The sequence below is a fragment of the Diabrotica undecimpunctata genome, chromosome 3, assembly GCF_040954645.1.
Source record: "Diabrotica undecimpunctata isolate CICGRU chromosome 3, icDiaUnde3, whole genome shotgun sequence".
NCBI lineage: Eukaryota > Metazoa > Arthropoda > Insecta > Coleoptera > Chrysomelidae > Diabrotica > Diabrotica undecimpunctata.
The window spans coordinates 124,540,682-124,554,413 of record NC_092805.1 but is presented as its reverse complement, the minus strand read 5'-3'; the positions used below and the strand labels follow the sequence as shown (position 1 = coordinate 124,554,413).

At 33.3% G+C, this 13,732-nt stretch overlaps 1 protein-coding gene across 3 annotated transcripts in view; it reads left to right on the top strand.

The window, feature by feature from the left end:
- LOC140437361 (regulator of G-protein signaling 11) overlaps positions 1-13,732 on the top strand; it is a 367,203-nt gene that overhangs the window by 164,326 nt on the left and 189,145 nt on the right. For all 3 annotated transcript variants that reach the window (XM_072526845.1, XM_072526846.1, XM_072526844.1), the window contains exon 5: positions 5,621-5,727. In XM_072526845.1, coding sequence (XP_072382946.1) covers positions 5,621-5,727 — 107 coding nt within the window. The remainder of the gene's footprint in view (positions 1-5,620; positions 5,728-13,732) is intronic.

The window sequence follows — 13,732 nt, the reverse complement described above, 5'->3', positions numbered from 1 at the left end:
GGCCTTTATCCGGTTGACGGTAGATCTAGCTTTTCCGATGCGCGCTCTCATCATCTGGTTGTTGGTCCTTCTTCTTCTTCTTAACATGCCATACACCAAAGTGCGTAGGCGACTATCTCATGACTAGAATTCTGTTCTTGGCGGCGTGACACAGCTCGCCTGTATTGTGTATTCCTGTCCATTCTTTAATATTCCTTAACCAGGATAATTGTTTGCGGCCAGCTCCTCTCCTACCTTCGATCTTCCCTTGTAGGATTAACTGTGGTATTTCATATTTTGCTCCTCTCAATATGTGCCCAAGGTAACCAATCTTGCGTTTTTTTAATTAATTTAAAGAGTTCTCTTTCCACGCCGGCTCTCTTAAGGACGTCATCGTTTCGAACTCTATCCACCCAAGGTATGCGCATCATTCTTCTCAATGACCACATTTCAAAGGCTTCAAGTTTGTTGATAGATGTTTTTTTCAAAGTCCACGTTTCCATGCCATAAAGCAAGATGGACCATATGTAGCACTTGACCATTCTGTAGCGTATTTCGAAATTTAGGTTTTGATTACATAGGAGCGGTCTGAATTTCACAAAAGCTTGTCTTGCCATTTGTATTCGGGTTTTATCTCTTGTTGTGGATCTGATTGGTCATTGATTGTGGTGCCAAGGTATTTAAAAGTTTTCACGCGTTTTATGCGATCGTCACCTATGCATATTATCGGGTTTTCTGGAGGGTTTCTGCTAATGACCATATATTTCGTTTTCAAAATGTTGATTTTGAGGCCATATTTTTTACCTATGCTATTCACCCTATCAAGTAATAACTGCTGATCTTCCAAATTATCAGTTATAATCACTGTGTCGTCCGCATAGCGTAGGTTGCTAATTGGTATGCCGTTCACCTTAATGCCTAATTCCGTGTCTTCTAATGCTTCCGCAAATATATTTCAACATATAAATTAAAGAGCATCGGATAGAGTATGCAGCCTTGGCGGACACCTTTCCGGATTTCAAATTCATCCGTATATTGGTCTTGATCAATCCTCACCTTTGCCATTTGGTTCCAGTATAGATTCTGAATAATTCTGATCTCCTTCTGGTCCATGTTGGCCCTATGTAGTAGTTCCATCATGATATCATGTTTAACATTGTCAAATGCCTTCTCGTAGTCGATGAAGGTGAGGTAGACATCTTTTCGTTGATCTAAACAGTTTTGTATTAAAGTGTTCAAACATAAAATTGCCTCTCTTGTTCCTAGTCCTCCCTTAAAACCGAATTGTGTTGACCCGCTAAGTTCTTCTAGTATCTTGTACATTCTTGAGTGTAATATCCTAAGGAAGAGTTTCAGCAAGTGACTCATTAAACTGATTAAGCGGTGTTCATTGCATTTTGTGGCATTAGCTGTTTTTGGGATCATCACAAAGGATGACTGCAGCCATTCTCGCGGAATGTAACCAGTATCATAAATTCTATTGAACAGCTTTACCAAGATTTCGATATTCTCCTCGTCTAGTAGTTTTATTGCTTCTATATTAATTTCATCTGGACCTGTTGCTTTATGCATCTTTGTGGTTCTAACTGCATATTCTATTTCACTTCGCATTATTGATGGCCCTGATAAGTTTTCGGAAGGAAGTTTGCGCGTTGGTTGTGTTGGTCTTTCCTCATTAAAAAGTCTTTCTGCGTATTCTTTCCACGCCATTGCTATCTCCTCTTCTGACTCTATGTATTCGTTTCTGTAGTTGCGTATTCTTGTTCTGTGGTGGCTTTTGTGTATATTCGATATTTCTTTGATCTTCTTATGTAGTCCAAAACTATCTCCTTTTTCCTGCAATTGTTCTATTTCGTTGCACCTTTCCACCATCCAACGTTCTTTTGCTTTCTTAATTTTCTGGCGAATTTCTTTGTGTATCTGTTTGTATTTGTCTTCATTACGTTGTTGTTTATGTTGCCTTCGCTTTTCCATTAGATCCATAATTTCGTCCGTCATCCATTCGTTATGCTTTCTCTTTCTGATCTGTGTTTTAACTTCCCTGTTTACTGCCAGAATCGTTTCTTTAATATCATTGACCATCTCTTCGATATCATCATTTTGTTCTATTATTCGCATTCTTTCATTAATTTGATTTGCATAACTCTTCTTCAGATTTTCGTCTCTCATCAGTTCTCTTGTATTTATAGGCGTGCTGGTGTTTGTATTTGTTCTCTTAATTTTTGCTAGTTTTAACCTCACATCTGCTATTAGCGGATTATGATCAGATGCAATATCAGCACCTGGATATGCTGCGATTCTTTTGATAGCGTTACGAAATCTTCTGTTTATTAAAACGTAGTCAATTTGGTTTCTGATTATTCGATTTGGACGGTCTCCTGGTGATTTCCAAGTATATAACTTACGAGGTGGGAGCTGAAACCATGTGTTCATGACGACAAAACCGTTCTCCTGGCAGAATTCACACAGCAGGTCGCCTCTTTTATTTCTAACTCCAAGGCCGTACTCTCCAATTATGTCTTCATATCTTCCTTTACCCACCTTGGCGTTAAAGTCGCCCATTATTATGTTTATGTCCTCTTTCTTTGTTAGTATTATTGCTTTTTCCAGATCTTTATAGAACTTAGTTATTTCTTCTTCTGACTTATCTGCTGTTGGTGCATATGCTTGTGTCACATTTATGTTTACTGGTTTGCCTGTCATTTTGATCAACATGACTCGTTCGGAAATTGGAACAAAATCTGTCACCGATTTACTGATCTTCCTGTCAAGAGCAATAGCCACTCCATGTCGGTGATGTCTATCTGTTGGGTCACTACACGAGTAATACATAGTAATCTTATCTTTCGTAAACTGTCCAGATCCAGTCCATCGGACTTCACTGACTCCCATTATATTTATTTTTAGCCGATTCATTTCCTTTATAAGGTTGTGTAGTTTTCCTGGTTCGTAAAGACTATTAACATTCCATGTTGAAATTCGTTGGATATCATCTATTTGGCACCGGGAGATTCTTCGCACCCTCTGACCATCTAAGGCCTGCCCGGGACTGAGGGCCATTGTTTTGTTTTGTTCTGCCATAATGAGATGAGTTATCCTGGGGAAAAGGTAGTGTTGTGGTATCCCGTTACTTTCAACACCGCAGTACCACAGCCATTCAAACTGTCCTAGTCATGCCTGTGGAATTCCAATAACAAGCCGGTCCAAGATAATTTCTTTTGCGCCTTGCGTTGGTACTGGTGATCGCTGCTGCCCTTCACCAGGGTTGAGGACTAGAAGGGATAAATATGGAGGGTGTAGGATAAAGGTTATGGGACATGAGATTCCACGGTGTGGGATGGTGGAATATCATGAGCTAGCGTGGGCAGGGTCGCTAATCCCTGAAGTAGGTCTGTTTCCACCGGGATCGTGAAAAGTACCCACCCGCTACCCCCGGTTGTTGGTCTATTCTTCATTTATTATGGTGCCGAGTTAGTTGTAGTACGTCAATCTTTTTACTGGGATTTGGTTGACGTAGAGTTGACCTTCTGTTAACTTTTTCTTGCTAATTATCATGAGCTTGGAGTTTTTTACGTTCATATTGATTCCATATTGTTGACTGTTAGACGTAATTTTTCGAATTCCAAGGTAAGGCGCCATTACAAGACGTAATTTTGTCGGCTGTCACTCGTCCAAAGGTAATAAAACTATTGACAAAATAAAAATATTTTGATAAATTAAATTTTGAATTTTTTAAAATGTATTTATATTGCGCCTAAAAGAACTTGGGCTTCTTACAAACACTTTAGCCAAAGGTACCTGAAATGGTTAGGAATTAAAAAAACTTGATTTTGACTCAATTATTACCTAAATAAACTATAATAATAATAGGTCTTTTTTTAGAGAATCAATTATGAAATTTTAGGTATCTAGAAAATTATTCTTTTTTATCACACATAATCTATTCCGGTCACTTTGTACCATTTTATTGAAATTATTTTAATTGCAAGCATGCTTCATTACACACACATATTGTTCCAAAATAGGGTTAGCTATCAAGATCTAGCCTTTCTCGCGTGACACAGCTACCACTGCATTGTTTATGCGGTGGAAAGTTTTAAATTACTTGACCAGAAAACGTACTCGCCGCTCGTTATTTTCCTGCCTTTTGTTATACTTAACAAAATTAATTGTGGAAAAGATCGTATATCTTACTAGAGATTCGAATAATTACAGGGTTTATTTGTTCCCGATAAAAAATAGCTTGCAGAAAAAATTTACCATTAAAGCTTTTTTTATTAAAGCACTATGTTTAGTTTTTAGTTTTTTCTATTTTTTAGATTTGGTCGTAGTGTATTGCAGTATTTTAATTTAGTTTAACACGTTGAGCCCCGGTGTTATAATTTTTTTTCTTGTCCATTGGTCAGCATTTTATTTTTTGTAAATAAGACGGGAGTCGTGGATACCTTTCCGCATTTCTGATTCATTAAAAAAAAAACGGGCGTGGCAGTCCAGTGGGACGCCGATAGAAATTATACTTCTCTCACGCGTTCGTCGTTACAAATTTATATGGGAGTCAATATGCACAATCATTACATTATGTAACGCTATAGGTAAGAGAGAGCAGAAATAGAAAAAGAATTAGGTATACAGGTATATGGTGCATCGTTTGCTGTATATAAACATTTGACGTGTAATAGGAGTATAGTAAGTAAATGAAGGATGGAATCAATATTTTAATGAAAATATATATTTTTATTTTCATATATGTATAAAAGGAGTTTACACATACTCTGCAGTAAAATTCATTGTTAATTTTGTAATTAATATAAAAATTCAATACAATACACTGCCACATAATTCAATATTCTAATACAATACAAATTAAAATGCAATATTCATAAGTATTTAAAAATGACAATATACATAACTTACGCATATGTTTAATTTACCATGATAATAATATTAATAAAAAAATAATAAAATTAATAAATAATATTGTGAATTTTCGCCTTAAAGGGAGTGTGAGTCGTATGGCTAAATCTGGGATACGAATAATACGATACCTACTATTCTTTCTACCACTGAAGTTATCCGGAAGAACCTTCTAGAAAATATAAAAAAGCTGGGTCTAAATGAATATCTATATAAGGTTATGCAGAAATCTGTGCTACTTTCGACGTCCATATGCGTGCGAAAATTTTTGCGAGATACACCGACGTACTAAGTCATCTAGGACTCAATAACATGGAAAGAGTCCCACCAGAGCTCAATTCTTTTGATACCGTAGGTATCTGGGATGAGTGAATTTTCTCCTCAGAGGGAGTGTGAGCTGTATGGCTAAATCTGGATAATAAATATGTTTACAAAAGGTATATTTTTATTCTCGAGAGAGAAAATATATCTTCTGTCTCTCTCTCTCTCTCTCTTTGTTTCAAATACAAACGTTGAATAAATTTATTATACTTAATAATATATCTAAAGTGAAAATTGAGCTAAAAATTATATTGTCCATAAACTCTTACAGAATTCAGAAACAAATAATATAAAATGTATATTTATACCGTTTATGTTGGGATATTAAATTTATGCTACTTAAATTTATTTATATAATATACAATTTGTTGTATATAAATTTTATTTACGATACTTATTTTTACAGAGGCTCTCAATATTGCCAATCAGTTATGTCAATACGGATACTTCTTTCCCATAAGCGATTCCAAGAACCTTGTTGTTAAAGATGATAGTTCCCTGTATAGATTTCAGGTAAGATCAAAATAATTAAACTTTATATTACATTGGTATTTATAACCCTCTTGTATATTATAAGCTATATTAAAAAAAATAATTTTTATAAATATTATTAAACTTTCTTAAGTAAACGTAATAATAATTTAGGTAATTAAAGGTTTGTCAGAAGTATTTTTTTAATGTAATATAGATCAGATATTGCAAAGCAACAAAAAATTTTAATTATTTCTCTTAAAATTCAAAATGTTATAAGAGCGGTTACAAAAATAGTAAAAAAGAGATAACTGTACGACACTATACAACAGAAAGTTATATGATTTCTTGTATAGTTATCTATCGAAAGAGACACAGTGATGATAATGAGATTCCACTTATATAGAGTGTTAGTAAATAAGTGAGACAAACTTTAAGGGGTAAATCTGCATGAAAAAATAATGAGAATCTTCTACATAAATATAAGTCCGTAAATGCTTCGTTTCCGATATACGAGGTACTGAAAAGTTTCTTACAAACTGACGATTTATTGCTCTAAAATCAGTTGAAATATGCAAATAAAAGTTGAAGGGTTTATTTTAATAGGTGGTTATTGCGTATTTTTTGACATACAATTAGGAATTTTGTATTCATCATTAACGCGTATATAGGTAATGGTCTCATTTTTTTTAACGCGTCTTCCTTGCTTTGCCTCCTTTATTTTTTGCCCTCTTCTTTTATTTTCCACCTCCTTAATGGACGTAATTTTTACAGTCTACTTTTTATCCGTCCTTGCGGGCAATAAATCAGAGAACTTCAAGTCTTCTGTTATTTTGGCTGTACTTTTGTTTTTTGTTGCGACCTCTGTATCAGAGCCCTGTGAGCTTACTTGATGCGGCCTGGTTCCCTTATTGACCATTTAAAACCCTTTAATTTAGACACAAAACTGCCATGCAGGTCTGGGCATGGCACAATTACACCTTTTCCTTTTGTGTTAAGGGATGTAGGTAAAGTGAGAGAAAGGAAAAAGAATGATAACCTTTTCTTACTTATAACTTTCCAAGTTATCCAGTTACTGAATAACTTGGAACGGAGGATAGATATATCTAATAGATATTATTAGCTCAAGTTTATTATGGGTTGACGATGTGAGTAGAGCTGTAGACTGAAGATTTGACAGTGAAAGTCAGAGGTTCTTCTATTTCTATTTCCGCCAGATTTGGGAATACAACCAGATAAAGGAAGTGGGAAGGAGAGAGGGTATGGTAGAGCTGCTGGAATTGACTGCTTCTCTCTAGAGTAGATGATTGCAGGTGGGGACAGAGCGTGTTAACTCTGGTCCCCAAGGACGCGCACTTTTCTTAACAGTCCTTAGCTTGTCCCGTGGTGCTTGCCTCACAAGAGTTAGCGGCCGCGATCGGACAAGAAAACGACTGATTCTCCTTTTATTCGCCTTTTATGACAAGAGAGAAATTCTTCTTCTTGTAATGCCTATCCGTTTGGGATGTTGGCGACCATCATGGCAAGTAGGAGATTAACGTTGGCGAACTTTCATACACTTGATTTCAAAAACTTTAAGTTGGTTTATATTAAATCAACAAATTTTTTGGGTTTAAAATTCACTGTGTTAAAAGTTATTTAAGTAAAACCATTCTCTGAGATACTGCTTCATCATAAATGGCATGTGATGACTACGGGTAGTACATAACAGAATTCATTTTTTTCAAGACATTTATTTGGACCTAAACAAACAAAATATATTTTTGATTTATTTCATTTAGTTTAGATTTGTATAAGTACATATTCTTCTTCTGTAGACCTTAGAAGGTTAGTGCGGTGATATTTGATCCGTAAATAATAAATCAATGATTGGGGGAATTAGTTAGAAGTTACATTCATTTCTAAGCGCGAAATTAATAACTACGGAAGGACGTATCCGATTTAACACAGCAGACGGTAAAAGAAACTCGGTGGCTACATTCAATGTATGTAGTCGCCGAGACAGGACGGGGATTTGTCGATTTCGTTTAACTTACCAAATCAACGTAATGGAACTATTAATCATTTTGTTATTTTAAATTTATATAAGTTCTATATGTACCTATTCGGCTTTCGTAGATCTTGAAGGTTAGTGTGACGACACTTGATCCGTAAATAATAATATCAAAAATTTATTTTTTTAATTCGAAATCGTTTTAGTGTTATTTTTGTAACTTGAAATATCTTTATCTTCTTAGGGTAACAGTGTATTTTGTAAATTATTGTAATGCAATATAAATTCTCATGGGATTTATAGAATATTAAAATTACATTGCCGTAAGAGTTACGCGAACAGCTATATCGGTAAAATAAACATATGAAGTGAAAAACTTTTTAAAACTTTTCATTTCGTCTTTATCAAAGTTTTCACTCGTGAACAAGACATATGTATATTCATATTCAGAGAACAGCTGTAAAACATCTTTTTAGGTTACGAATTAGCCGATAAAAAATTCAGCAAGTCCGCATCTAAGTTTTCCTCAAAGGCGTTCATTAAATATTCAAACGCTTACTTTACGTTGAGGTTTTATTCATAAAATATGTATTTTTGGATTAGAAGTAAGTTGGTCCGGAAATTTGTGAGTCAAAACAAACTATTTTAATAATAGAGATATCCTTAATAATTGGACTACATAAAATATAAGGTATTACGCTATTACTATAAATCATTATGTTTTGAATAACCCCAAATTGGTTATGTTTAATCAATGTTTGTATATTATAATATTATATTATTTTTCCGGATAATATTATTTTTCCTTTTCCGAATATTTTTCTTTGGCATCATGAGTGGTTGTGTTACCTAAAGTTTTGTTTATGAAAAGAAAAAGACAGTTAAGATTTGATTTCACGTATAGTGCATCTGTATTTCCGTTTATAAGTATTTCGCCCAAAAAGGGCTATTCAGAACGGCTATTCACAGTCGCTCTGAACGTGAAAATAAATCTTTTTTGTCTTAGGAAGCAACTCTAACATGGCTTCGTATGGACGCAAATAGCGACATTATTTATAATTTTTTTTACCTTCTCTTCTGGCTATTTTAAGGCTTTCTTTTAATGTAAAAAAAATTTAACGTAAAACCTGTACAATTTTTTTTAAACAATTATGAATCCTTCGGTCTTTTAAACTACTGTAAGTTGGTGTCTTTCGAATCTTACACGGCAATTGGTAAGACGTTTTTATATTTTAGTAAATACTGCAGTCCAGTCGTCAGGGATGAAAATGCCACTGAACCTCTAAAAATTATACGAACAAGCTGAATTTGCTGAACATGCTGAGAATGTCAATTAGAAGTTTTAAAAAAAGATGCAAAAAAATTTGCCACTCCTACTTTCGAGCTTTCCCCTAAAACCCACCTTGTATGGGGTAGAACGAAAAACATCGATTTACCAAAAATCTGTACGTCGAAAACATAAAAAGATAATTTTGAACAAAAATTTTTAAAACCACTTTTTCTGTCAAAATTTATCTTCTCTCGTTAACAACACTTAAAGCAACCGGCTCTTTTGAATGTCAGTTCAATTCGGGGCACGTGAAAACATTTTTTAAATTAAAATTTGTATTGACTTAAAGGTAAATATTCAGTATTCATTAAATCAGTCTATCGACAAAGAATTTAATGGGTTTTTTAAATACAATCTAAAACGTTTTCTTTTCGATTGCACAAGTACGTTTTTCAAAACTACACAACTTTAGTTAAAAATTCCTCCTAATGCCATCGTAGCATTCGGATTTTGACAAAAACAGTTAGGTGATAACTTTAGTAATAATAATTGACTTATCCTTCATCTCAAATAGGTCGGGAATATTAAAAAAAATAAATAAAATTTTTAAAAATTGTGGAAAACATCGATTTTTTTCTACTTTCCCGTACCTATAACTACATTTTTTATAAAATACGGATATTTGATTTTTTTAATGCTTTAATTTATTACCGTTGCTGCAGAATAGAAATAAATATATAAAGAGAGAGGGAAACAAGAGTTTTAGGGGGTGTGGTTTAAGGGCTTCCAATACCACACCCCCTAGTAGGGGACAGAAACGGAAAAAAATCGATTTACCAAGAATATGTGAGTCGTAGAAAAAAATATTTCAAATAAAAATTGTTTTGACAAAAAAAAAAACGTTTATTAGCACTTAATAGTTATTAAATTAAGAAATAAACCGTTTCCTCAAAAACATCGCTTGTAGCGACTCGGGTACGAACGATAAAACAATTTTAAATACAATTTGTATTAATTGAGCGTTAAAAATTCGATATATTTTTATCAGAGTGTCCTATCGTCAAGAAAACAAAAAGCATTTTAAAGGTAAAGATTACAACTTTCTTATGCAATTCACGCATGTTGCCGCAATTAACGTCAGTTTCTATATTTCTATAAAAATGTTAAATAATAATAAAATTTATCACTTTTTCACTAACCATCATCAGTCCGGTTTTACAACCCTACATGGGTCCTAAACCGTGGGTCCTCAAGAATTTCTCTCCAGTTATCTCTATCAATCGCCTTCCTCCGCCAAGCTCGTATTCCCATATTTCTCATATCTTTATCGATGTTATAAAGGAGCCTTGTTCTGGGAGTATCAAGGAGCGTTTTTCTACTTGGCTCATTTTGTTCCATCCGCATTATATGCCCTATCCACCTTAGACGTTCTACCTTAATATGTGTTAAGATATCTGGTTCCTGGTATATTCTATAGAGTTCGAAGTTGTATCTTGCTACATGTATTCGCCTTAGTACTTTTCTTTCGAAACATCCTAACATGTTTTCATTTGTTAGCGTCCAGGTCTCTTAACCATTTGTTAGGACTGGGCGTATTATTGTTTTGTTTTTGTATTTGTCGATATAATTGTGGAATTAAAAAGAAGATTGAGCCCAAAATAGCATATGCTGGCCGTGCAAATTCTGCGGTTTATCTCTGCGGTAGTATTATTTTTAGTGTTAAGGAGCGCTCCCAAATATACAAATTCGTTCACTGCTTGGATGACGTTGTTTTCTATAAGAAATGGTCGCAGGATTTGTGGTTGCGTGCTTTTTCATTAACCGGTCACTATAAAATTTCCATTCTTAAAGCCCAATCTTCAAAACCGATAACCTAGGAATAGTAAACTATTGTAAGAATAAAAAAACGGGGTAGAAGTTATACTTCTATACATGCGTTCGCCGTTACAAATTTATATGGGAGTCAATCTGCACAATCATAACATATGTAATGCTATAGGTAAGAGGGAGCAGAAAAATAAACAGAATTATGTATATAGGTATATGGTTCATCGCTTGCTGTATATAAACAACATTTGACCTGTAATAGAAGTATAGCAAATGAAGGATTGAATCAATATTTTGATGAAAACTGATGGAAATAAAATACCGTTATGACTAATGTGCAGCTACATTGTGCAGCTATGGAGTCTTGGATAAAGAACTGAGAAATCAAGTACAAAAAGCAAATAGACTGACAGGATGAATTAATAACACTATATGGCAAAACAGACACATTAACACTGAGATGAAGTCAAGAATTTATAAGTCACTGTAAGACCAATAATGACATATGCCTCAAAACAAGACCCGACACAGCCACAACACAAAGGCTACTGGAAACGGCAGAGATGAGAGTGAGATTACTGAGAAGAGTTACAGGAAATACGCTGAGAGATCGAAAGAGAAGCGAAGACATTAGAAGAAAATGTACCGTGTAGTGTATAAGCGAAAAATTAAAATGGAATAACCCCATAAGCAGAATGGGGGAGATCCGTGTCATCAAAATAGCAAGAGGTAAGTCACCAGAAGTATTGGACCGCCGGGCAAAAGACGGATTGACAACCTTTATTGGCTTTATTGGTTTATTGGAATATCAAAACTTTATTGGAATATCAAAACTGTATTGGACATATCAAAACTTTATTGGCATATCAACAACTTTGAATTGACCAGATCGAATTGATTGGCCATATTCAATTTTAACAACAGGACATACAGCCACGTGTGACTGCAGCTCTCCAGAAGCCACAACTTAATTGGAGGACCAAAACAGCTAGAACACACAAGCAGCCCATCGAAGCAATAAGTAGCACTTATTAACTGTTAAGCTTTGGCAGGGTTAATTATTGTTTTTTTATTCATTTAAATACATATGTTTTGTTAAAATTTGTCTTATTTGCTATCAACTGAGAACTCAGGTTCAATCTCTAGTTTAAGACAAGACGAAATCACCCTTGAGATACTGAGCTAGGCAAGGTATAAACGATAAGCTCCCATGGTTGATTGAAGTATTATTTTTACAATAGTACTTCAATTCTCTTTGGTAGTCTTATCGTTACACATTGGCCAATAGATGTATTAATTCGCCAATGAACAAGCAGAATTGCTTATAAAGAATAAGAATAAGAAGAAGAGATTTAATAGGGTTCGACCTTGGACCAAGCTATGAATCAAGTGTCAAATTTTTAGGATTTTTCCTTTATAGTTATAGCACATAAAGGCAGAAAAACAGACAGACAATAACTATTCAGTCCTTAATAATAAATATTAAAAGGGTCAAAAATTTTAGTATATAGTTTGTTCTCCTAAATTGTGGAGATAATTACAACATATTCAACATAAATTCTAGCGAAAATGAATGAATTTATTCAATATGCTAACTCTTTTCTAAACCTTAAAACTTAAATTACTAAATTTTTAGCTAATTGAACTAAGCCTCAGTTTTATTAATAGCGTCTTGCCACCATTTTGTAAGATACTTCTAAGTGGGACCATGGAGAAATTATTATATTATTTGAAAGCACTTGTATAAATCAGTACGTCCCTGGATTTTTTTGATTCTTTGTGGCACCGTTTCAAAATATCCACTAAATTCACTAGTATCATATGTATATGCCAAAATATCTTAATTTAAAAATAAAATCGACCTTTTTTGAGATTTATCTTCATACATATAAACATATACATAAAAGAAATTTAAAATAACAATCATTATATTTGTCCCTTTCATCTCTACGCCCATGACTACTATAAGTACTATATATTCAATGATAAATAAAATAGTTTGGAAAATTAAATAATGTATAAAATTATCGAACCACTATTAAAAAACATATTATGATTTTTCCATTCTTTGATTTTTAAAACCAAAGTGACAAAAATCAAAGCATAATAATTAAAAAAATATATTCCCTCATTGGGATCGAACTCGCGAATTCTGGTTCTAAATACCGCGCTTCAACTCATTCGACCATTAACTTTAAATAATAAGGTGGCTAATCAGTGTCATTATTTTACAAGAACATTATTAAGATGTCAGTTTTTTGGTTGTATTTTGTGTTTGTGTTTATTAATTTATTTATTGTATTACAAACATGGAAAGGTTATTACGAATCATAGAAGTTCCAGGAAGAATATTTATTTGTAAAAGACTTTGGCCAAATGGATATATCTACCGAATTAATATAAAATAATAATAATATTAATAAAATATTAAATATATTTACAAAAGAAACATTTTTATTCTCGAGAGAGAAAGAGAGAGAAAATATATCTTCTGTCTCTCTCTTACTTATATCTTACATATGTAATGATTTTGCCGTTTCACTCCCGTACAAATTGCCAACGTCGAATGCGCGTATAGAAGTATAACTTTAAAAATAATATTTTTTTTTTAAATTGAATTCTTTAAAATATTTCACAACAAAAACTATACCATATATAAGTGTGCCAATTATTTGCTCATAGCTTTACCTATCTAACGTACTTTATGGAATTAAAATTAGATTATTTGGGGGGTCTGAAGAATGTTTTAAGATATTTAAAACATATATAAAAAAATTAGGTAGAAGAAAATTGAATTTCAAAGTTCCAAATCGGTATACGTAAAAAAATCTATTTTCTCGGCTACCAATAAAGAAATTTATTTAGTTTTTTTTATCTGATGTAAATCTAATAGTGATATCTAAAAACTTATTACCAAATCCCAAGAATGCTTTAGTTTTATTATAAATAAATTATTG